General features: G+C 40.3%; 1 protein-coding gene across 6 annotated transcripts in view; it reads right to left on the bottom strand.

The window, feature by feature from the left end:
- LATS1 (large tumor suppressor kinase 1) overlaps positions 1–26,379 on the bottom strand; it is a 58,230-nt gene that overhangs the window by 14,172 nt on the left and 17,679 nt on the right. For 3 of the 6 annotated variants that reach the window (XM_025381870.1, XM_025381872.1, XM_025381871.1), the window contains exons 3-8: positions 22,579–22,673; positions 20,543–20,690; positions 7,603–9,116; positions 4,383–4,965; positions 1,410–1,592; positions 1,107–1,213 (exon numbers count right to left, since the gene is read on the bottom strand). In XM_025381870.1, coding sequence (XP_025237655.1) covers positions 1,107–1,213; positions 1,410–1,592; positions 4,383–4,965; positions 7,603–9,116; positions 20,543–20,690; positions 22,579–22,611 — 2,568 coding nt within the window. In that variant the 5' untranslated portion in view covers positions 22,612–22,673. The remainder of the gene's footprint in view (positions 1–1,106; positions 1,214–1,409; positions 1,593–4,382; positions 4,966–7,602; positions 9,117–20,542; positions 20,691–22,578; positions 22,674–26,379) is intronic. The other 3 variants (XM_025381866.1, XM_025381867.1, XM_025381873.1) reach the window with 2 other exon arrangements.

Here is a 26,379-nt window from a genome sequence, read left to right as displayed (position 1 = left end):
GTTGCAGTGAGCTGAGATCACGCCACTGCACTCTAGCCTGATGATAGAGCAAGACTCTGTATAAAAAAAAAAAAAAGAGAGAGAGAGAGAGAGAACGACCAGGAGTTAATTAGACCTCAGAAAGGAGGAAGGGTTATAGAAGAGAGAGATGGAAGTAGGACATTCCAGGCAGAGGGAATGGTATGAACGGAGGGCAAATTCCAACTTTAACCCATGGACAAAGGAATCACCAAAGGGTATTAAATCAGACAGTGTATGGTCAAAATTGTGGGTAGCTTCTCATTTAAGTGCCAGAGGTATTTTCAAATGGGGATATAAACATTTGTTTGTAGTTTGCATAGAAGGAGACAAAGCCAGGAGGCAGTAGGTGACAAGCAGTGAACAAATCTTCAAACTGGACTAAAGGCCTGTTTTGTTTTGTTTTGTTTGAGAAGGAGTTTCGCTCTTTCACCCAGGGTGGAGTGCAATGGTGAGATCTTGGCTCACTGCAACCTCTGCCTTCGGAATTCAAAGGATTCTCCTGCCTCAGCCTCCCAAGTAGCTGGGATTACAGGTGTCCGCCACCACACCCAGCTAATTTTTGTATTTTTAGTAGAGACGGGGTTTTGCCATGTTGGCCAGGCTGATCCCAAACTCCTGACCTCAGGTGATCCACCCGCCTACACCTCCCAAAGTGGTAGGATTACAGGCATGAGTCACCGTGCCTGGCCTAAAGACCTTTTTGAGAATGATATATGAGTATGGTGTATGAGTGAGGGGGGATACAAAATTATGGGGATATGGCATCATGGAGACTAAAGTTCACACATGCAATTTTAGTGAGTTCATATACCCTTACAAGTTCATTCTTTTCCTTTTTTAAATTAAACATTTTTTTTTTGTAGAGATGGGGTCTCACATCATTGTCAGGCTGATCTTGAACTCCTAGGTGCAAGCAATCCTCCTGCCTCAACCTCCCAAAGCACTGGCATTATGGGTATGAGCCACTGCAGCCGGCCCAAGCTCATTCTTTAACTCCAGACTAAAATGCTCTAAGTACTAATAAATAAAGGTCAATGACGTAGCAACTTTGTGAGAATTCTTTTGATATAGATGCCATACCTTACCTTCATTTGTGTTTCTAATGGTGTTTGTGCCAAGAAAGGAGGTTGTCCCACCAACATTTCAAAAAGAATAACACCAACACTCCACCAATCACACAACTGTGTGTATCCTAAAATAAGATACCAAAGTTAGTTATTTAGAAGCACTTTAAAAATGCTCAGAATACAATAAAAATTAACATTAAATCACCAATTTATACTGTAAAATTAATACTTTTACTATAAGCCTGAAAAATAAGGCATATTCTAGTGTTGTTTGGCTGGCCTAAAGGCCTACTGAGATTTTATATGAAAGAAGTGCTTTACCCGTTCGTAGCAATACTTCAGGTGCAATATAATTGGGAGTCCCAACCAAAGAATGTGCTAAACATCGCTGGTGCTGGCGTGCAGCTCTCCGCTCTAATGGCTTCAATCTGTCTCCACATCGACAGCTTGAGGGATCCCCCCATTCATTACTGAAATCCATGCTATCTTGCCGTGGATGGTCACCTGCACAACAAAAGAATAAATAAATAAAATCAACAAGGACAACAGTAAACCTGAAGTCTATTTAATCTTCTGACATCATGGTTTAGGGTTAACAACATTCTCCCTTGTGACAAACTAAGACACAATGTATGCCAAATCACGGATGGTGTTTATTACCAATTACAGCCTGCTTTCTGAGATGTCAATAGGAATGATTTTACACTTAAAAAAAAAAAAGTCTAAGATTTAGCAATTTATTCAATGTTAAATAACAACAATATGAGTCATGGGGAGATTAAGAGTTTGTTATTTAGCCCACTCCCTGGTACTACTCTGGACAAACTTTCAAACAAATTAGATCAGTGTTTCATTCAATAAATGACAGTGATAAGACAAAGCTCTGGGTACATTCTAGTAGGAAAAGAAACAAAACAAACAATTACACATATAAGGAACAGTGACATACCCTACACAGAGAATCAACACAGGGTGATGTGACAAATGTGACTGGATAGCTACATAAGACTGAATGGCTAGGAAAGACCAATTGAGAAGATGACATCAGCTAAATCGTAAAAATACAAGAAGGAATCAACCATTTAAAAATCAGGTTTAGGTATTCCACACAGAAATAACAGCAACAGAGAGAAGAACAGTGCAGCTGATAGAGGGGAGAACTGTAGGAAATAGGGCAAGAACTGTAAGAAATGCAGCAGGAACAAATACACATGGGTTTTGCAAGCAATAGAAATGGTCTGCCTTTTACTTCAAGTAAAGGCAAAAGATATTGGAGAGTTTGAAGCAAGAAGATAACAATATCTGATTTATGCTTAAAAAAAAGAGTTCTTTTGAGCCATGTGAAGTTTGCAAGGTCTATTTGAAATCCACATGAAGATAGACAGGAAGCAGTAGGATAGAGAAATTATGAATTTTGGAGAAAGGCCATTTCCGGAGAGAGAGATTTGGAAGTCATTACCATATAGATGGCATGAAGTCACCTTGAATATAAGAAATTAATATTTATTATATTTATATAATATAATATTTATCTAGGATGTTTGATTAAAATATGATTTCCCTTTGGGAGGCCGAGGCGGGTGGATCACGAGGTCAAGAGATTGAGACTATCCTGGCCAACATGGTGAAACCCCATCTCTACTAAAAATACAAAAATTAGCTGGGTGTGGTGGCGTGTGTCTGTAATTCCAGCTACTCAGGAGGCTGGGGCAGGAGAATCGCTTGAACCCAGGAGATGGAGGTTGCGGTAAGCCGAGGTTGCGCCATGGCACTCCAGCCTGGCAACAGATCAAGACTCCGTCTCAAAACAAACAAAAAAAAAAGCAACAACAAGAACAAAAAGATTTCTATGCCCCAGTGAAGACTTTTGATCAAAAGACGGGAATAGAGCCTAGGAATCATGTTTTTAGGAAGCTTTCCAGGTAATAATTCAGTCAAATCTGGGGAGACACTAAATTCCACTATGTCAAACATTAAAGTAGGTTCAATTGTCTCAGTTCTACCCATTTTAATGTCAATCTACTTGTGCTCACAGAAGCACAGGAGGCCAATAATACTTACCTCAGAGAATTGTTGTGAGCATATTAGAATATATTGTTAAGCACCTAGTACATAGTATTTAACAAATGTTAGATTGACTTACACTTCCATTAGCGCTTGGAGGGATCTTGGTGAGGCAGTGTGGTGTAGTAGAAATAACATGGGCCCTGAAATCAGACAAACCTGCGTTCAAAGCCTAGCCCTTACACTTGATTTCTGTCTGACCTTGGGCAAGTTACTTCATCTAACTAGGCCTCAGTTTCTTCATCCTGCCTCACAGTGACATTGTGAGGATAAAATAGGATCAAGGATCATAAAGTGTTTAGGGTTATATAAGTTGTGTAATAGTCACGTAATGGAATCCTAAATAGCAGTGAAAATAAATGTTACATGTAATAACATGGAGGAACCTCAAACAAGTCAACACAAAGAATATATATAGATTAAATTTAAATAAAGGTTAAAGAGTAGGCAAAATGAAATAATATATTATTTAGAGATATATACATTTGTGATAAAAGTATTGATAAAAGTAAAGAACCAATTATAAAGTTCTGAAATAATAATTATCTCTGTGGAGGAGAAAAGGGGAAGTGATTGTTTAGGGGCTTCTAAAGTACTGATAGTCTAGTTCTTTAACTGAATGATGGATATGAGGATTCATTAAAAAATTATTTTTAAAATGTTATTTGGCCAGGCGCAGGGGCTCACACCTGTAATCTCAGCACTTTGGGAGGCTGCGGCAGGTGGATCACCTGAGGTCAGGAGTTTGAGATCAGCCTGGCCAACAAGGTGAAACCCCATCTCTACTAAAAATACAAAAATTAACTGGGCATGGTGGCGGGTGCTTGTAATCCCAGCTACTCGGGAGGCTGAGGCAGGAGAATCACTTGAACCCAGGAGGGGGAGGTTGCAGTGAGCCGAGATCACGCCACTGCACTCCAGCCTGTGTGACAGAGCAATACACCATCAAAAAAAAAAAAAAAAAAAGTTATTTGTCTGACATATTTCCAAATAAAATGTAAAGGTGTGACTCAAAAAATGTTAATGATATTTAGAAATAATCAAGTCTAGCACATTCTTTCATTTTATAAGTCTAAGTGCCTAAAGGATTCACCCAAGTTTATCCAACAAAATCAAGAGCTGACCCACATCTTCTGGCTCTCATCCAGTGATGATATCATCTTACATTTTACTACATCAATAAATTACATTAGAAGAACAAACTAAAATAAATTTGACGAATTTACTTACCACTCTGATAGTACTTAGAATCGTGTGTCCATCTGAAGCCAGTGCAGAGGCCAAAGTCAGTCAATTTAATATGACCATCACGATCAATCAAAATATTATCAGGTTTAATATCTCTATGAATAAAACCCATTTTATGAACACTTTCAACTGCACAGGTAAGTTCTGCTATGTAGAATCGTGCCAGATTTTCTGAAAAGATGCCCATTCTAATTAATAGGCTCATCATATCACCCCCAGGAATGTAGTCCATTACAAAGTATAAATTGTCCTTATCTTGGAATGAATAATACAGACGAACTACCCATTCATTGTCAGCTTCAGCCAGGATATCTCTCTCAGCTTTAACATGAGCAACTTGATTTCGAAGAAGAACATCTTTCTTTCGGAGAGTTTTTGTTGCATACAAAGCCTTAGTATCTACTTTTCTTGCTAGGCAGACTTCACCAAATGCTCCTATTCCTAGTGTCTTTATCTTCACAAACATAGACTTGTCCATTTTAGCCCTTTTAAGACGGATGTAATTAGATTCTTTTTGGCAAAGCATCTTTCTCATTTGATCCTGGGCATCTTGAGATAATCCAACCTAGGCAAATAAACTAGATGTTAAATAAGAAATATCTTCTTCAATATTGAATATTAAGAAATAGCTTGGAAAAATTTCAGGCATATATTTAAAGGTTAAATACATAATTTTAATAAAGCATGTTAGAAATCTAGAAAACATTTCAAAGGAAATTAATGATCAAAAGTGCAGCCTAAGGGGTAGTTAAAAGGATATTCAAAGTGAATACATATGCAAATTCAGCTGTGGAGCGCAAGAAGAGGGTACCAGATGAGTAAGCTTTCTACTCTTCTCTAATGCACTCCAAAAAAAAAAAAAAAAAAGGTTCTCAATGTGCAACAAACACCTGTTAACATGCATCTTCATTTATCTCTCTGTTACATGCTTCTCTTGGTGGAATGCCTAGGCCTCAAATATTCTTCCTCCTATTTTGTCTTTCATGAAAAAAAAAATTCTTCCACTCCAGGTTCATTTATTCTAAAAAATTAATGTACCAAAGAACAACAAAACCATGCCTTTTCTAACCCACCAATCCTTTCCCCATTCTCAATAAATACACAATAGTCATTAATAATCTTTCCTTTTCTCTTTTTCAGGGCATTAGAGTAAAAGTGCGACTCACGGCCCACCACTAACACAAATTGCAAAGGGTTTCTCCTACTTCGAAAAGAACCACCTGGTTGTTCACAAGATATCCTTTGGATATTTAGGAATACTTCAAAGAATAGTCAGTGTGACTCATGAACAGATCAAAAAATAGATTAAAAACAAAAACTAACTTCTAAGTATTATAGATATGGAATGCCTGGATTTAGAAGGGAGAAACATTTTTGGCTAATGAATAAAGAATTAATTAAAGGGTTTAAATAGAAAAGAAATTCAATTGGAAAAGTGGGGTCCAATTCTAGAAATACAAGACTAAAATAGAGCAACCACATGCTTCTGTTAGGATTCATATTTGCATGCAAAATCTTTTAAGGGTGGCATGCCAGACTTAGTTCAGAACTGTTTCTCTTAAAATCTTACTTGCCTACACAGTAATGGAGACTACAGAAGTCAGCAAAGCTTCCAACACCATAAAAGTTTAAATCAGCTATTAGTGAAAGTGAAGAGGAAAAAGGAAAAATAAACTAAGAAAATACACATAGACAGACTTTAGTAAGAAATCCTAAGAACTAAAATATGAATAAGTCATAGAAATTATTATGGTATTTCTCATTTAATAAAATATAAAATGGAAACAACAATACTGTAAAATCAGATATGGAAAAATCATTTTAAAAGAATAGTTCTCTCAAGTATATATATAAAGGAGTTTAATCACAAGGTTAAGCCTCTTGGATTGTGAGTGACAGATGTAAGATTAGGAGTCAAATATTTGAACTGTAAGCATATGGTAAAAACAATAATAGACGGGTGCAGTGGCTCACGCCTGTAATCCCAGCACTTTGGGAGGCAGACGCGGGTGGGTCATGGGGTCAAGAGGTCAAGACCAGCCTGGACAACACGGTGAAACCCCGCTTCTACTAAAAATAAAAAATTAGATCGGTGTGGTGACGGGTGCCTGTAGTCCCAGCTATGGGGGAGGTTGAGGAAGGAGAACTGCTTGAACCTGGGAGGTGGAAGGTGCAGTGAGCCGAGATGGTGCCACTGCACTCCAGCCTGGCAACAGAGCGAGACTCCGTCTCAAAAAAAAAAAAAAAGATGATCGTACTACCTTAATATCTAGTGAAGAGATCTATGTGAAATGACAACACATATTAAAGTGTGTTTACTTATTCTGATCTCCCTTTTAGTGCAGTTTGACTAAATAATTTCAGCACATTTTTCTCTAGTATATTATAAAAATGAAATGAGAAGGGAGAAATAACTGAAGGGAATTTCTTTTACACTTTCTAATAAGATCTGTGTGATGAATAAACCCATAAACTCCAAATTTTCTACAAGTAAAAGGAATTGTTTCGTAAGTATATCAGGAGATGAGACCCACATATTTCTTTTTTTTTTTTTGAGACGGAGTCTCGCTCTGTCGCCCAGGCTGGAGTGCAGTGGCGCGATCTCGGCTCACTGCAACTGCCACCTCCCAGGTTCACGACATTCTCCTGACTCAGCCTCCCAAGTAGTTGGGACTACAGGCGCCTGCCACTGTGCCCGGCTGATTTTTTTTTGTACTTTTAGTAGAGACGGGGTTTCACCGTATTAGGCAGGATGGTCTCAATCTCCTGACCTCATGATCTGTCTGCCTCGGCCTTCCAAAGTGCTGGGATTACAGGTGTGAGCCACCGTGCCCGGCTTGAGACCCACAAATTTCTAATTTACGTTTAAATGTTGTAAGATAATGTATAAAACCTAGAAAACAACCTTTCCTCCAATTTTCATACAAAGGTATTATGTACACCTAAACTGTATACTGCAAATTATATTTTTCTTAATTTACACAAGATTTTATTACAGGAAATTCTGAGTAAATCTTGAAATACTAAAAAAAAAAAATGCTACAATCAAAAGTACTTTAAATTTATTCACTTTTAAATTCTGTAACTGATAATATATTATATTTAGCTATAAAAAAAGAAAAATACTGGAGCACAATATTTTAAAATAAACACCAAGCAAATAGATTTTAAGTATAAAAATGGACATTTTAAAAGGTTTTACCCGCATCATTTCATTCTCTAATTGTTTTTTACGATGTAGACGCTGCTGATGAGATTTGAGTACATTTTCTACATGTTGCTCCATAAAGAATTTAAATGCTTGAGGAGAATAACTTTGAATACGAGATTCCCTTCGCTCTTCATCTTTCTTGTTTTTCCTAACAGTAATGGGTGAAGTTGTAATCTGTTTCTTTTCTTTATCCCCACTATCAACATTTTCATAACTCTTTTCACTCTCATCTTCCTTGGGCAAGCTTGGCTGATCCTCCTTGCTAGGCTTACTGATTGATTCATATGGAGGAACAGATGGGTTTTGGTGCAGCAGATGTTTTGGGTAGGGTGGTGGTGGTCCTTGATAGTTTGGAGCTTCAGCAACAGGTGGCATCACAGTCACATTTGAAGCGGTTCCCTCAGGAAAAGGACTGGGTTGAACAGTTTGAATTGGCTGTGGTATCCAAGAAGGGTGTGTAGGTGCTAAAGCAGTCTGTAGCTCTGGTTTTAATACACGCATGCTTTTCACAGGCTGTTGAATAGGAGCTGGTGTAATTGCAGTGACTGTTGTAGCGGAAGGCTGAGAATTAGCAGAGTGACTTGCTCTATTTCCTAATGGGTTATTAAAAGAATTTGACCTCACTGGTATGTTAGGTTGCCATGTAGGGATTTCATGCCCACTGCTCGGGGATGACTGGGCTGGAGCAGAAGATGACTGAGGCCAATTTGTTTGCAGTCCAGGTACATTAATGTTATACAGTTCCATGTTATGACTATTTCTGTTTGGCACCATCATAGACTGAGGAATATTTCCATTTGTATATGACGAAGGAGCAGCAGATCCCCCTGTTTGTAAAGCAGAAGGGCTTTGTCCATTAGTTGCGGTCAGAGGATATGGTGGTGGTGGCTGCCGATTCACAGTGCCAGCAGGGACAACATTTTGGTGTATCATGAAATCAGTTTGTCCAGTACCATTCTGCATTCCAGGTCTCCCTGATGGAAAGTTAAATTTGCTAGAACTCTGCATGATGATTGGTTGTCTGCCAACAGGAACAGAACTAATGCCTCTCTGTCCCTGATTAGAAGGATTCATGGGGGAAGTATTGAGAGGTGGTGGAGGATAGCCCTCTTGCCATGCCCCAGGTGGGACAGGAGAGATTCGGGAGATTACGTATTCCATGTTTCCAGAATAGCGTTTTGTTTGAGAGTTTGGTTCCCATGAAGGGGGAGGTGGAGTTGTACCTCTTGGAGGGGGAGTCTGGCCTCTTGGAGGTGGTGGAGGAGTAACACTCCTTACTTGAGGTGGAGGTGGGGGGTTCACTCTCTGTCCGTTGCTGGGGTGAGCTTGAGCAAATGCTGTTATACCAGATCCAGACAAAGGTCTTCCTACATCTGTCTGTGAGTTGGGACTCTCAGAATGATAGGCCACACTTTCTCCTAGTGGTGGGCCATGCCTCTGAGGAACTAAGGATTCTTTAGAACCTTTCCAGCTCTGTTTGCGGTTAACTGATTGTTGCACATTCCCTATGGTTATAAGAGAGATAAAGAGGAAAAAGAATCATGTTTTCAACCTCTTATTTTTGAAAAGCTTGCAATTCTGATACTACAAATGATACTCAATTCTCTTTCAAGAATTATAAAAATATAAAAAAGTTCAAGTGATCTCTTGTACAAAATGGTGACTGTAGTTAATAATGTATTGTACTCCTGAAAACTGCTAAGAGAGTAGATTTTAAGTGTTCTCACTACAAAAAAACTATATGTGAGGTAATAATACATGTTATTTAGCTCAATGTAGCAGAAAAAGAAAAAAGAAGAGTTATAAAAATAAAATTTCAGTAAGTGGTTTCCTTTCACCTTTTAAAATTTTATTTATTTTTGACCGGGCGTGGTGGCTCACACCTGTAATCCTAGCACTTTGGGAGGCTGAGGTGGGTGGATTGCTTGAGCCCAGGAGTTTCAGACCAGCCTGGGCAACATGGTGAAGTCCCATCTCTACTGAAAACACAAAAATGAGCCAGGTGTGGTGGCACGTGCCTGTAGTCCCAGCTACTAGGGAGGCTGAGGTTGGAGGACTGCTTGAACCTGGGAGGCAGAGGTTGCAGTGAGCCGAGATAATGCCACTGTACTCCAGCCTGGGAGACAGAGCGAGACCTTGTATCAAAAAAAAAAAAAAAGTATTCTTGACTGATGGCTCAAAATTCACAAAGTACAATATCATACTTCTGTTCTTTAGCCGACCGATCTTTAATAAGGTACTTCAGGGATATACATATACAAGTTAGTACTATACATCCTATATGTACTACTACGCCTAGCTTTTTTCATTAAACAAAATGAAGATTCTTTATCAGTATAGAAAGTATTTCCTCACTTTAAAAAATGTTACCATTGTTTTTCACCTTACGGATATACCCTAATTTATTTAATCAGTTCCTTCACTGATAGACATTTAGGTTATTCTCAGTCTTTTGCTTTATACATTAAAAAAAATGCAGCAATGAAAAATTTTGAACAGGCCAGGTGTTGTGGCTCACGCCTATAATCCCAGCACTTTGGGAGACTGAGATAGGTGGATCACTTGAGGCCAGGAGTTTGAGACCAGCCTGGCCAACACGGGGAAACCCCATCTCTACTGAAAATACAAAAAAATTAGCCAGGCGTGATAGTGTGCACCTACAGTCCCAGCCACTCGGGAGGCTGAGGCAGGAGAATTGCTTGAACCCAGGAGGCCAACGCTGCAGTGAATTGAGATTGTGCCACTGCACTCCAGCCTGGGTGACAGTGCAAGACTCCATCTCGAAAAAAAAAAAAGAAAAAAAAATTTTTTTTGAACAGATATAGTTTCATATATATGCATGCATATTTGTAGATAAATTATTAGAGGTGGCATTATTAAGCCAAAGGGCGTATCTATTTGTAATATTCATAGCTAGTACTGATTTTAAATATATTTAAATATATATATATTTTTAAATTGAAACAGAGTCTCACTTTGTCACCCAGGTTAGAGTGCAGTGGCACAGACTAACTGCAACCTCCATCTCCCAGGTTCAAGTGATTCTCCTTCCTCAGCCTCCCGAGCAGCTGGGACTACAGGCACACGCCACCACGCCCAGCTAATTTTTGTAATTTTAGTAGAGATGGGGCTTCATCATGTTGGCCAGGCTGGTCTTAAACTCCCGACCTCAAGTGATCCGCCCACCTCAGCCTTCCAAAGTGCTGGGATTATAGGTGTGACCCACTGTGCCTGGCCTTTTAATATGGTTTTTAAAACAGAAAAAGATAGTAGGCTATAATTAGCTGAACATTAAATAAGGTCTAGATTTTACAGAAACTGTCTTTAATGGAATTTCCAAATCAATAAAACAAGCAAAAAAATAATACCAAAAAAAAAAAAAGAAGTATTTAAAATAGAACAGTCCAGCCACTTAGGAAAATATACAAGACACATTGGTATAAAGACAATACACATATACATTCCAGAAGGACTAAAGGTTTAAATATTAAAGATGAAATCATGCAAGCACTAGAAAAAAACAAAAGACCATTCAATAATATTGGGGTACCTCTAGCAAATGTCTTCCCAGGCATGACAAAAGTAGAGATCTAAATACAAACACTCATTACCATTAAAAACAAAACAAAAAAGAATACTAACAAATTTGAAAGCTCAACATTATCCTGGGCAAAAATATATCTAACAACACATCTGAGAAAAAAAGTGGTAAAATGTGGTGAATGTTCATAATGTTTAGTTTAACACTCCCTTTCATCTAGGCGGGGCAGCATTTGGGGTCTATATTCTCAAAGGAGGAGCCAGACGAAAAGCAGGTAAGTAAATAATGTTTGGGGAACATTATCATTCTGGATAAACCGGACAAGTCCTCTGGCCATCAGGCTCTTTCTCACTTTCCTCAGACGGCCAGCTGAAATCAAATACACCATGTCACTCATTCAGCTTTTAGAGTATACAGTCACCCCTGCTGTTCTGCGCCTCCCACAGAGCTCTCCATATTCTTCCACTTCCCAAACCTTTCCACTATGTCCTCTGAATCCACTCGGCTCCACAGCCAGCAAATGTGCCTTATCAGTAACCTCTCCTCCAAGCTTTCCTGCCACCTTCTTGAAGCTGGTTTTCTTCTGCTGATATTACTTTTCTTTCTGCCTTTTGAAATTAAGGTTTTCTTTAAAAATAATCTGGCGAAAAGATGGGGTTCTAACATTTGTTCTTACAGGTTTGATATTATTCCTTTAAAAAAGCCAGCTCTTTTGAAGTTCATGCTATGTGGGAGGCCACACTCACTAATTCCTCTCACCTAATGAGCTCCTACCTATTTGCTCTGCTTCATTCAGCCACAGCTTCAGCATTCAGTCTACCCTAAGCCCCGCCTTCATCCTGTAACCTCAATATCCACGAGGATAAACCATCAATTGCCCTCATATCTCAGCTTCTTGACGTCCCCTCTTCCACTCCACATCAAGTATCATTCTCATGACTGTATTTCAAATTTTGGTATTACTCATATCTGCTAGTTTCAGAATCACTTATTTAAGGTTTATATGTTTATACTCCCAGACCACAACTTCTTCTCTTTTGTTTACTCCTACTGCAAAAGTTTTTGAACTTTATTAAGGAGCAACCTTACCAAGATCTCCAAGATTTTTTTTTTTTTTTTTTTTTGAGACAGAGTCTCGCGCTGTTGCCCAGACTAGAATGCGTTGGCATGATCTCGACTCAGTGAAACCTCTGCCTCCCGGGTTTAAGCGATTCTTCTGCCTCAGTCCCCTGTGTAGCTGGGATTACAGGCAGGTGCCACCACACCCAGCTAATTTTTGTATTTTCAGTAGAAATGGAGTTTCACCATGTTGGTCAGGCTGGTCTTGAACTCCTGACCTCAGGTGATCCACTCACCTTGGCATCCCAAAGTGTTGGGGTTACAGGCGTGAGCTATCGCATCCGGCCAACATCTCCAAGGTTAATTCCCTACTTTATCAGTCCTCCTTTTTCTTATTTTTATTCTTTTGAGACAGTCTTGAAGTCACTCAAGCTGGAGAGCAGTGGCATGATCATGAATCACTGCAGCCTTGAACCCCTGGGCTCAAGCAATCCTCTCATCTCAGCCTTCCAAGTAGTTGGAACTACAGGCATGCATCACCATGCCCAGCTAATTATTTTATTTATTTATTTTTGTAGAGATGGTGTCTAAGTTGCCCAGGCTGGTCTCAAACTCCTGGGCTCAAGTGATCCTCCTGCCTCAGCCTCCCAAAATGCTAGGATTATAGGCAGGAGATACTAAGCCTAGCCTATTTTTAAAACTTTTTGTAGAGACGGGGTCTCCCTAATATACCCAGACTGGTCTCAAACTCCTGGCTTCAAGCAGTCCTCCCACCTTGGCCTCCAAAGTGCTGGGATTACAGGCGTGAGCCAATGCACTTGGCCTTCTTCTTTATGACACATTTTATCCAACTTAAATCCATGGTCTATCACTTTGTTCTTCCCTCTCTTTTTCTCCAAGATCACCTCCTTTTTATTCATTCATTAAATATTTGGGGTTTTTTTTTTTTTTTTTTTGACATAGAGTCTTGCTGTGTCGCCCAGGCTGGAGTGCAATGGCGCAATCTTGGCTCACTGCAACCTCCACCTCCCAAGTTCAAGCGATTCTCCTGCCTCAGCCTCCCAAGTGGCTGGGATTACAGGCACCCACCACCCCATCTGGCTAATTTTTTGTATTTTTAGTAGAGATGGGGTTTCACTATGTTGGCCAGGCTGGTCTTGAACTCCTGACCTCATGACCTGCCCACCTGGGCCTCCTAAAGTGCTGGGATTACAGGCATGAGCCACTGCACCCGGCCCATTCATTAAATATTTATAGAGCATCAACTATATGCCAGGCACTGCTCTAAGCATTCCAATGACATTGGTAAACAGAACATCCCTGGCCCATGGGACCGACATTCTCGAAGGAGGAGCCAGACACGAAGCAGGTGAATAAATAAACGAGGTAACTTCAGGGAATGATAAATGCTCTGTGAATGAAACATAAACGACATCAAATGATAGAGAGTAACGAGAGGATAGAAAGGGATAAGGGCTCCTCTGAGGGATAATATATGAGTTCAAACTGCACAGGCCAGGCGCGGTGGCTCACGCCTGTAATCCTAGCACTTTAGGAGGCCGAGGTGGGCGGATCACCTGATGTCAGGAGTTCAAGACCAGCCTGGCCAACATGGTGAAACCCCGTCTCTACTAAAAATACAAAAATTAGCTGGGTGTGGTGGCACATGCCTGTAATCTCAGCTACCCGGGAGGCTGAGACAGGAGAATCACTGGAACCCGGGAGGCAGAGGTTGCAGTGAGCCAAGATAGCGCCATGGCACTCCAGTCTGGGCTACAGAGCAAAACTTTGTCTCAAAAAAAAAAAAAAAAAAAAGACTGCATAAAGGTCCTGAAGTGGGGGCTTGGTATTTTCCAAGAACAAAATAAACCCAGTATGGCTGTAGAACAGTAAACGAGAAGGAAAAAGTAGTATTAGATGGGATCTAAGAGGTAGCCAGGTCATGGACAAGGAATTTGGAAGAATAAGAAGCCGATAAAGGCAGAGGAGGAGTATGCTCTGATTAAGGATTTAAATTAACCTTTCAGGTTGGGCACGGTGGCTCACACCTGTCTCAAAAAAAAAAAAAAATACCCTTTTAGCAATATTATCGATCTTATTTTGTACTTGTTTAGTGAAACTCCAGTCAGGGATAATTCCAGCTATCTTTTTTTGTTGTTGCTTTTAACACTTACAAGAAAAAGTGATGCAATGGGCAAACTGATTCTACTATAATTTAGGATCAGCATCCTTGGATGGCCTCAGCACCACCAGGAAACTCTTTCTATAGTCTTCACTATTGCCAGTCCTCAGTCTCCTCAAATTGCCTGCCCCATTCCTCACTCATTACTCTAAGAAAATAACTTGGTTTTCGGCCGGGCGCGGTGGCTCAAGCCTGTAATCCCAGCACTTTGGGAGGCCGAGACGGGTGGATCACGAGGTCAGGAGATCGAGACCATCCTGGCTAACACGGTGAAACCCCGTCTCTACTAAGAAATACAAAAAAAAAACTAGCCGGGCGAGGTGGCGGGCATCTGTAGTCCCAGCTACTCGGGAGGCTGAGGCCGGAGAATGGCGTGAACCCGGGAGGCGGAGCTTGCAGTGAGCTGAGATCCGGCCACTGCACTCTAGCCTGGGCTACAGAGCGAGACTCCGTCTCAAAAAAAAAAAAAAAAGAAAATAACTTGGTTTTCTATTTCAGAGAAAACAGCAGGCATCAGAAAGGACTCCCTTAGCTTCCCTACCTAACCCAGGCCCATTTGCTGCTGTTAGAGAAAAATGGCTGTTCCTCTATCTAAGGCTAATATTCCCTCATGCTATGCTTTGGATCCTATTCCTCCTGGTTTCTCAGGAAGCTTGCTTGATCCTCAAGTATCTCTTGAATATTTAATTTCATCCTCTTAACTGGAGTCTTCCAATTATCTTTTAAACATGTTTAAGTCTCTACTTAAAAAAATAATAAGACGACGACTCTCCTTCCACTCCCATATATAGAGCTCTACCTCAAAGTGTTATCTGGTCCACAAACTGACATAAGATGTATCACAAACTGACATGAGATTAAGTATGGAAACGGAGAGTGAGGATTGAGAAACATTTATAGAAATTTGACAGAATAAACTTATTCTGTTAAATACAATGATAAACTATTTAAACATATATATATATATTCCTTTTCTTTTTTTTTTTTTTTTGAGATGGAGTTTTGCTCTTGTTGCCCAGGCTGGACTGCAATGGCTCACTGCAATCTCCGCCTCCCAAGTTTAAGTGATTCTTCTGCCTCCGCCTCCCCAGTAGCTGCAATTACAGGCATGCGCCACCATGCCCAGCTAATTTTGTATTTTTAGTAGATTTTAGTAGGGGCAGGGTTGGTCCATGTTGGTCAGGCTGGTCTCAAACTCCTAACCTCAGGTGATCCACCCGCCCCAGCCTCCCAAAGTGCTGGGATTACAGGTGTAAGCCACTGTGCCCAGCCTAAACTTATTACTATTATTATTATTTTCTGAGACAGAATCTCGCTCTGTCACCCAGGCTCGAGGGCAGTGGCGTGATCTCAGCTCACTGCAAGCTCCGCCTCCCGGGTTCACGCCATTCTCCTGCCTCAGTCTCCCGAGCAGCTGGGACTACAGGCGTTCGCCACCATGTCTGGCTAATTTTTTGTATTTTTAGTAGAGACGGGATTTCACCGTGTTAGCCAGGACGGTCTCAATCTCCTCACCTCGTGATCCGCCAGCCTTGGCTTCCCAAAGTGCTGGGATTACTGGCGTGAGCCACCGTGTCCAGCCCTAAACTTGTATTTTTATGTCATTTAAAATTTTAACTTTCTTTTTTTTTTTTTTGAGAAAGGGGCTCACTCTATTGCCCAGGCTGGAGTGCAGTGGTGCAATCACAGCTCACTGCAGCCTTAACCTTCTGGGCACAAGCAATCCTCCCACCTCAGCCTCTGAGTAGGTGGGACTACAGGCACATGCCATCACACCTGGATAATTTTTTGTAGAGCTGGGGTTTCACCATGATGCCCAGGCTGGTCTCAAACTCCTGAGCTGAAGCGATCCTCCCACCTCAGCCTCCCAAAGTGCTGTGATTACAAGTGTGAGCCACAATGCCTGGCACTTAAATTTTCATTTTCTAATAATTTATTGTATTTATAAAATTATGAATTGAATTCATGATGAATTGGAAATTTGAAAAATCAAAGGTCTTCACCATAGATGGTTTGAGAAGCACTACTCTTGCTAATGTCTTCACTCTCTCCTCCAGAAACACTTCTTGAAGGTATACCTTGTTTTTTTTTTTTTTTACTACTACATATCCTGTTTAGTCCTCAACCCACTCCAATCTGAATTATGCTCCCATGACATGACAAGTTACCTCATTTGCTAAACCCCCAATCCATATGCTGAAGTCATAACCACCAGTACTATAAGATGTGACTGTATTTGGTAATTAAGATTAAATTAGATCACTAGGGTGGGTCCTAATGCAGTATGACCTGTATCCCTGTAAGAGAAAATCTGGACATGGAGACGGAGACTCAAGACACATGCACATGCAGAGGGACAAACATATGAGGACACAGCAAGGTGGTGGCCATCTGCAAGCCAAGGAGAGCGGCCTCAGAAGAAACTAGACCTGCCAGTAACTAATCGTGGACTTCTAGTCTCCAGCACTCAAATAAATCTTAATTGTTTAAGCCACCCAGTCTGTGTTATTTTGTTATGGCAGCCCTAGCAAACTAAAACACCATGTCACTAAAGTCAACAAGATTATTTTTTAGTTCTCATCTTGGTCAATATCTCTTTCTTAGCAGTATTTGGCATTTTGACCATTCCCTCCCCTTCATGAAATGTTCTCTTACTGTGGCTCCCAAAACACTGAAAACCTTACTGGTTTTCTTCCTTTTCACCTATTTCTTCTCTGTCCCCTTTGCAGGTTTACCCCTTCCTACTAGCTATTAAATAATAAGCTTGGTTGCAGGCCATCTTATTATTTTGATCTATGTAACATCCCTTAGATGACCTATTTCATATGCCCGGCTCATACATACATACCCAGCTCCCTACTTGACATCTCCACTTGGAAAACTACAGCCAGATTTACGATCTTTCCCACCTAAATTCTATTCTCTTTTAACATTCCCTTTCTTAATGTCAGGTATTATCATCCATTTATTTTTCTAAGCCAAAAACCTAAGAGTTATCCCCTTCTATCATCACGTACCATATGTAATCTATTACCAAGTCCTTGTCAATTTTACCACTCCCATCCCTCTTAATTCATTCATTTTCTTCACTGCTTTTGCCCAAGTCCAAATTACCCTCACAAACTACTGTATTTCCTATCACACCTGTCCTCATATCTATCCTCGCTCCTCTCTAACCCATTCTCATCCACTGCAGCCATCTTTCTGAAATACAAATCTAATAATGTTATTACCCTGCCTGAAACACTTCTACACCTTTCTGCTGCTCTTAGGATAAAATTAATAAACAGAGTCAGGCCCCTATGCAGAGTCAGTCCCCTATGGACTTTTCCAGTCACATGTCACAATCCTGTTTTCAGTGCTCCAAGCATTTTCATTTTTTTTTGTGGCATCAAAATCTGCCAAAGCAGCCATGCATAGGGACACTCACTAATCCCATTCCCACTAACTCTGTACTTCTTCAGATACCAGCTTTATTACCAGTTTGTTAGGAAGGGCTTTTCTGATCTTCTTGATGCGGTTAAAAAAAAAAAGAAAAAATCCCACTATTATATGAGTCCACAGTACCACGTAACTCTCCTCTCTTCATTCACACCATATATAGCTCTAATTCTACAGGCATCTGGGTGATTATTTGATCTCCCTTACTAGGTAAGGTCCACAAAAGGGCAAGAACTTACCCAATGCAGAGCAAAGAGCCTGAAACAGTGGATGATCAATAAAAACGTGTTGAATAGGAAGAATGACTATAGCCCTCTTATAAATCAATTCTTTTTCTTTTCTTTTTTTTTTTGAGATGGAGTTTCGCTCTTTTTGCCCAGGCTGGAGTGCAATGGTGCGATCTCAGCTCACTGCAACCTCCGCTTCCCAGATTCAAGCAATTCTCCTGCCTCAGCCTCTCGAGTAGCTGAGATTAGAGACATGTGCCACCACGCCCAGCTAATTTTTTATTTTTAGTAGGGTTTCTCCATGTTGGTCAGGTTGGTCTCTTAACTCCTGACCTCAGGTGATCCGCCCCGCCTTGGCCTCCCAAAGTGCTGGGATTACAGGCGTAAGCCACTGTGCCGGGTATCAATTTTTAAAAGACAAAGACAGGCCAGGTGCAGTGGCTCACACCTATAATCCCAGCACTTCGGGAGGCTGAGGTGGGCAGATAACAAGGTCAGGAGTTTGAGACCAGCCTGACCAACATGGTGAAACTCCGTCTCTACTAAAGATACAAAAATTAGACAGGCATGGCGGTGTGCACCTGTAACCCTAGCTACTCTGGAGGCTGAGGCAGAAGAATTGCTTGAACCCGGGAGGAAGAGGTTGTAGTGAGCCAAGATCGCACCACTGCACTCCAGTCTGGGTGACAAGACTCCGTCTCAAAGGAAAAAAAAAAAAAGACAAAATTAAAAGAGGTAAAATGGCAATTAAAAAATAACTAATAGGCCAGGAGAGGTGGCTCACATCTGTAATCCCAGCACTTCGGGAGGCCAAGGCAGGTAGATCACGAGGTCAGGAGTTCAAGACCAGCATGGCCAAGATGGTGAAACCCCATCTCTACTAAAAATACAAAAATTAGCTGGTCATGGTGGCAGGTGCCTGTAATCCCAGCTACTCGGGAGGCTGCGGCAGGAGAATCACTCAGACCTGGGGGGTGGAGGTTGCAGTGAGCCAAGATCGCGCCACTGCACTCCGGCCTGGGTGACAGAGTGAGTCTCAAAAACAAATAAACAAACACCAAAGCAAACCAATAAACAAATGCAGTGATCAAAGAAATGCAAATGTAAAATAAGACAGTGTTTCCATAACCATTAAACAGACAAAAATAATAATACCGAGGCTTTACAAACATAGGCATTCTCATAGGAAACTGATAGGGAGAATATAAATTGGTACTACTGGTTGGGCGCGGTGGCTCACGCCTGTAATCCCACCACTTTGGGAGGCTAAGGCAGGCGGATCACTTGAGATCAAGAGTTTGAGACCAGCTGAGCCAACATGGAAACCCCGTCTCTACCAAAAATACAAAAAATTAGCCGGGTATGGTGGCAGGCACCTGTAATCCCAGCTACTTGGGAGGCTGAGGCAGGAGAACTGCTTGAACTTGGGATGCAGAGGTTACAGTGAGCTGAGATCATGCCACTGTATTCCAGCCTGGGCAACAGAGTGAAACCCCATCTCAAAAAAATAAAAAATAAAATAATAAATTGGTACTACCTTTCTAGACAGCAATATCTATGAAAAGCCTTAACGTTTTTTAAGTTTTCTAAAACTTACTTTTAGGAAATCATTAGGTATACACAAAGATCTAGCTATAAGGATAATTACTACAGTGCTGTCTATAATGGCAAATATAAAAGGAAACAAAGCTGATGTCCAAAAATGGGAGATTAGTTAAATAAAGTATATGATACATCTTTGTTTGTTCGTTTGTTTTGAGACAGGGTCTAGCTCTGTTGCCCAGGCTGGAGTGCAGTGGCAGGATCACCCGGGCTGAGGCAATCCTCCCGCATCAGTCTCTCAGAGTATTGAGATTATAGGTGTGAGCCACTGCAGTCAGCAAATAAGTCTATTTTAATGCAGCTATTAAAATTATTCTGTAGAAAACTTAATAACAAGTAAAACTGTACATGGTATATTAAGTGAAAAAAGTAGGTTTTAGTATGATCCCATTTTTTGCTTAAACAACAAGAATCAAAATATGCATAGATAAACCTATTCCGGTTTCCCATAGGAAAAAAGACTGGGAAACAAAATACAGCAAAATATTGTTATTAACAACAATGTTTTTATTTGCTTTCTAAATATTCTATGTTGATCATATTTTACTCTCATAATATGAAAAAAATGTATAAAAAGAAAAAAGAGTAGTCTGAATGATAGGATTTGGAGGGAAAATAGATGTATTTCCACTGCAGTATTACCAATCAAATAGATCTTAATCTAGACTGCTGCTTACCAGAATTATCTTTTAACTTTTAAATGTGAGGACCCCATCCTTAAATTCATTTTGGGATAACATTATAACATTATTTTAATTTGAGACTTTCATTTACTGGGATGCTTTTATAATTTCTAAGAAGAAAGATTTGATAGACTTCAGTATTTTTAAGCTACACAGTAAAAGAAGAGATGAGACAATAAAATATTTGATTGATCACCTGGTTTCATGCTGGCATTAATAGGTCTGGCAGCTGCTGCAGCCATCTGCTCTCGTCGAGCATCTTGGTAACTCATTTTACTAATGAATTCAATTGCTGCTTCTATACTTCTGTTGTTAGTTTTCTGAAGAGCTTGTATAACCATATCCTGATATGAAGTTTAAAAAAAAAGAAACAAAATTTCAATCTTATAATAATGCAAGGGAAAGAACACTATGAGTTCCACTAGAGAAATCCATAATTACGAAGAACAGGGCCCCAAACCATGATATTAATGTTCTGTTTGTAGTTACTAAAAACCCCACACAAAATCTCAACTTAAACAGGCCAGACACAGTGGCTCAAGCCACTTTGGGAGGCCGAGTTGGGCAGATCACTTAAGACCAGAAGTTCGAGACCAGCCTGACCAACGTGGTGAAATGCAGTCTCTGCAAAAAAACACAAAAATTAGCCGGGTGTGCTGGCACATGCTTGTAATTCCAGCTACTCAGGAGGCTGAGACATGAGAATTGTTTGAGTTGTTTGAACCCGGGAGGTGGAGATTGCAGTGAGCTGAGATGACCACTGTATTCCAGCCTGGGCAACAGAGCGAGATGCTGTCTTGGGGAAAAAAAAAAGAAAGAAAGAAAGAAAGAAAACAAAACCCTCTAATCTTCCAAATGTTTCTTTAGCATTTTCATCTTTAAGTAACATATTTCTATTTCCTTCTAGGATTAACGTATTTCTTAAAAGTGTTTTTAAATTTTTATTTTTTCAATACACCATTGTTGGCTTGAATTAGGATTAACAACTTCTTTGGGTACAATCATAGCAACATGATTCTGATTATTTTTAATTCTTTTTTTTTTTTTTTCTGAGATGGAGTTTCGCTCTTGTTGCCCAAGCTGGAGTGCAATGGTGCGATCTTGGCTCACTACAACCTCCACCTCCTGGGCTCAAGCGATTCTCCTGCCTCAGCCTCCCAAGTAGCTGGGATTACAGGCGCGCACCACCATGCCTGGTTTATTTTTTGTATTTTTAGTAGAGACAGTGTTTCACCATGTTGGCCAGGCTGGTCTCAAACTCACCATGTTGGCCAGGCTGGTCTGACCTCAGGTGATCTGCCCACCTCAGCCTCCCAAAGTGCTGAGATTACAGGCGTGAGCCACCGCTCCCAGCCTTCTAATTCTTATATAAACAATCAGAGACTATCAGATTGTTAAAAAGGTAGTAATAAAAACATCAGAAACAACTCTTTTGGGCTTAGTGTGGTGGTTCACACCTGTAATCCCAGCACTTTGGGAGGCCGAGGTGGATAGATCACCTGAGGTCACAAGCTCCAGACCAGCCTGACCAACATGGTAAAACCCCATCTCTACTAAAAACAGAAAATTGTCTGGGTGGTACACGTTTATAATCGCAGCTATTTGGGAGGCTGAGGCAGGAGAACCCAGGAGGTGGAGGTTGCAGTGAGTACAAATCATGCCACTGCACTCCAGCCTGGGCAACAAGAGTAAAACTCCATCTCAAAAACAAAAACAAACAAACAAAAAAAACAAAACACGACTTTTTATATGAGTATTTTATTAAGCACACTGCCGTTGTGTATAGTAGTTCTGGCTCTTTTCCTCTTACAGATTATGTTTTCAAAGAACTATATTACAGGAATGCAAATATAAGACAAAAGAAGATACTTAGACTATATATGATCATGTGATGAAGACTTCAGGAGGCCATATAGTAAGATGAAAAAAAAAAGAGGATTTGGAATCAGACGGATGTGGGTTTGAGTTCCAGCAGCTCTGTAAAGTGGAGTGACACCTGGCAAGTTATTTCACATTTCAGAGGCTCAGTTTCTTTGCCTGTAATAGGCTCACAGGGTTGATGTGCGGTTTAAATAAGAAAACACGTAAAGTACCAAGCACAGTGCCTGGAGCTAAAATGTTGGCTGCTCTCTTCCACTCCTTGTACTTTATGTTTCATGTAAACATAAATTACTCAGTATCATGCAGAAAGTATGCTGACATGCGTTTTTCAAGAGGGAGGCAACTACTTACTTGTCCTAGAGGATTCAGCATTTCAAATGACATTTTTAAATGAGAAATGGCTTAGTAAGACTAACGGGTGAACAGGCTACTGACAGATGATCCTCCTATGTGAAATGATAAGAGAAGAATGTGAAACCAACCAAAGAAAGGATGTGGTAAGAACTTATTGACTACCCAAGGTCATTTCTCATTTTCTTGGAAAAAGTTACTGATTTTGTTGGAAGCAACAAGGGTTGCTATAAAAATTTTGCCATGCCTGCCTGATCTAGGTACTGGCCTTCCTCGACCCCGTTTCCTAGGCAACAGATATGACACCTGTGCTAGATCATGTTGCCAAGAAGTAAAATTCAAGACATTCCTAAGAGTCCCAGGCTCTGAAATCTTTAAGACGTTGAGCTAATCGTAATTATATAAACTGAATCACTATCTTGCTAAAAGCATTATTATTTAGATTGTTGTTAAACCAAGTATGTGCAAATGTAAAATAATAGAAATCACCCAGGTTAAAATTAATCAGGGAGTGTTCAATTTTAAAACTGGTTAAGTCAAGTGAACTCTACATGTATTTATGCTATTATTACACAGCAGTAACACCTCTGTTGGTAAGAAAATTATCACCCACTACCCTTTTCCAATATTGTGGGAATCATTTTTCTTTTTCTTTTTTTTTTCAGACGGAGCCTTGCTCTTGCCTGGGGTTGGAGTGCAGTGGCGTGATCTCAGGTCACTGCAATCTCTGCCTCCCGGGTTCAAGCTCCTGCTTCAGCCTCCAGAGAAGCTGCCATTTACAGGAGCCCACCACCATGCCTGGCTAATTTATATTTTTTTAGCTAATATATAAAAGGTTTTGCCTTTTTGGTCAGGTTGGTCTCGAACTCCTGACCTCAAGTGATCTACCCACCTGAAGTGCTGGGATTACAGATGTGAGCCACCGCGCCTGGCCCATATTCTTGTTAAATGCACTAGAATTTCCGCCTTGTGATTTTAGTGATTACTATGCTAACTTTTATATTTTAATATTTATTGCTATGTTTTAAAATATTTTTTACATCTATAGAAACATCAAGCATTCATTAAGTGGAGGTGTTAGTGCCAGTGTGGAAAAAAGCACGCTCAAATCAGTAACTCTGGAATGGGAGTCTTTTTTTTTTTCCACTAGGGACAGGGTCTTGCTCTGTTGCCCAGGCTGCAGTGCAGTGGTGCAACCAACCATAACTCATTGCAGTCCCAATCTCCTGGGTTTGAGTGATTCTCCCACCTCAGCCTCCTAAGTAGTTGGGGACTACAAGCATATGCCACCATATCTGGCTGATTTTTAATTTTTAATTTTTTTGTACAGACAGGGTCTCATTATGTTGCCCAGGCTGGACTTGAACTCCTGGCCTCAGGCAATCCTCCTGGCCTTGGCATCCCAGAGCACCGGAATTACAAGTGTGAACCATCACACCCAGCCAGAAGTTTTTTTTTTTTTTTTTTTAAAGGCAGAGTCTTGCTGTGTCGCCCAGGCTGGAGTGAGATCACTGCAACCTCTGCCTCCCAGGTTCAAGTGATGATTCCCCTACCTCAGCCACCCAAGTAGCTGGGACCACAGGAATGCACCACCAGGCCCAGCTAATGTTTTTTTTGTATTTTTTGTAGACTTGGGGTTTCACCATGTTGGCCAGGCTGGTCTCGAATGCCTGGCCTCAAGTGATCCACACGCCTTGGCCTCCCAAAGTGCTAGGATACAGGCGTGAGCCACCATGCCTGGCCGGAAGTCTTATGTGATAAGAAAATATGACCACATAATTATGCTTTTGTTTTTCATGCTTATAAGCAAAAATATACCCCAGTGATTGTATTATGTGCTCCAAGAATGCATCAATCCTATTTAACATTTATTCCTGTGAGAAAATCAATGTTGAAATATTTGAGATCTTAATTGTACAGGGTCACCAGAAACATATTCTCAAAAAAAAGGCACTATCTTGAACTTGGCCTAGCTAATAAAAGGAGTAGGTTAGGGTTTCTGAAATGATAAAAAGAATGAAGTGAAAACTAGATAATAATTTTGAAATACCAAGTTAGGATCTTGAACAAGATAAACTCTACAATATAATGGGATGCTACCAGAATGAGTGATTCAAGGAAGGAGAAGTAGACTGCCAGATTCTTTATATCACCGTTGGTGTAAATAACAACATACTTCCGCAGTGTCTGGGAAGTGAGGAATACTTCTGCCCAGCTGCTTCACAGTGTGGGAAGTGAGGAGTCCTCTATCCGGCTGCCCCACTGTCTGGGAAGTGAGGAGCGCCTCTGTCCGGCCGATGTGCAACCCTCCAAGTGTGAAGGGACAGCCTTGTGTGTGATCTTTCTGCCCTTCCCACGTTTGCATTTTTGACATTAAAGTTTACTTTTTAATTAGAATATAAAATAAAATAAATAAAAAATACCATACTTCATTATTTGGACAAATGAGCTATGATGAATGTCTAAATACTTTCAGTAAAGCAATCTTGTGACAGTTTGAAATGTGTAATTACAATAAAGCTATCATTTGTGTAGTAGCATTTCAATGAAAAAAAAGCACAAACATATCTTTGTAATACAAACCAGTTATTGTTATTATTACCAATAATGAATAGAGCAATGACCAATGCCTTAGATTTCTTAAAACTGTCTTTATTAGAAAGAACTTTTAATTACCTTAAAGGTATAGCCCATGTCTGGTATGATTCACTATCCTGACTGATGGGTGGGGTGCACACACAGTAAGAGCTCCATAAATAAGTATTACTGGGTGACTTATCTGACATAACACATTACCACTCGGGGCTTTTATAGCTATGTGATTTCATAACTTCTCTTTGCTTAGCAATATGTAAAAGGAAAGAATAAGATCAATAATTATTCTTTGCCTTTTGGCTAAGGGATTAGGAAGAAAGTGCTTGGGACAATCTCCACTCAAGTCATTTCTTTAATCCTCCAAATACTAACCAGAAAAACATTATCCCAGGTCCTTCCCTCTTCCTCCTCTCTCTATTTCCTGGTCCAAATCCAGTATTTTTAGAACACTTACGTATAAAAATGATAGAAAATAATATTAATCAAAAAAGTAAATAGAATGTGCCAGAAATTTTTTTTTTCGGCTGGGTGTGGAGGCTCACGCCTGTAATCCCAGCACTTTGAAAGGCCAAGGCAGGCGGATCACGAGGTCAGGAGTGTGAGACCAGCCTGGCTAATATGGTGAAACCCCATCTCTACTAAAAATACAAAAATTAGCTGGGCGTGGTGGCGGGCGCCTGTAGTCCCAGCTACCCGAGAGGCTGAGGCAGGAGAATCGCTTGAACCCGGGAGGCAGAGGTTGCAGCAAGCCGAGATCGCGCCACTGCACTCCAGCATGAGCAAGGCTCCGTCTCAAAAAAAATAAAAAATAAAAATTTTTTTCCTTCTAGTTTAGTTGTAAATCTCCCTTTTCAAATCCTTTACTATAATGCATACTTAGGTTCTCATTTTTCAAATTAAATAGAAATATTTATGGAAATTCAGTCACCAAAAAAACACAAAAAAACAAATAGTGAAGGAATTTTAAGGGTCGTTACCTTTATACAGTGAAGCTAAATATAATTTTCAGCTTCTTTACACTTTTAAATTGTTAACAGAGAATAGGTAATATTTTTGCAATCAGAAAAAAATTACTATAATTTTGAAAAATGTAATTAACTCTTTTTTTGAGATAGAGTTTCCCTCTTGTTGCCCAGGCTGGAGTGCAATGGCACGATCTCGGCTCACTGCAACCTCTGCCTCCTGGGTTCAAGCGATTATCCTGCC

Source organism: Theropithecus gelada, chromosome 4, assembly GCF_003255815.1.
Source record: "Theropithecus gelada isolate Dixy chromosome 4, Tgel_1.0, whole genome shotgun sequence".
Classification (NCBI taxonomy): Eukaryota; Metazoa; Chordata; class Mammalia; order Primates; family Cercopithecidae; genus Theropithecus; species Theropithecus gelada.
This window is presented reverse-complemented; position numbering and strand designations above follow the sequence as displayed.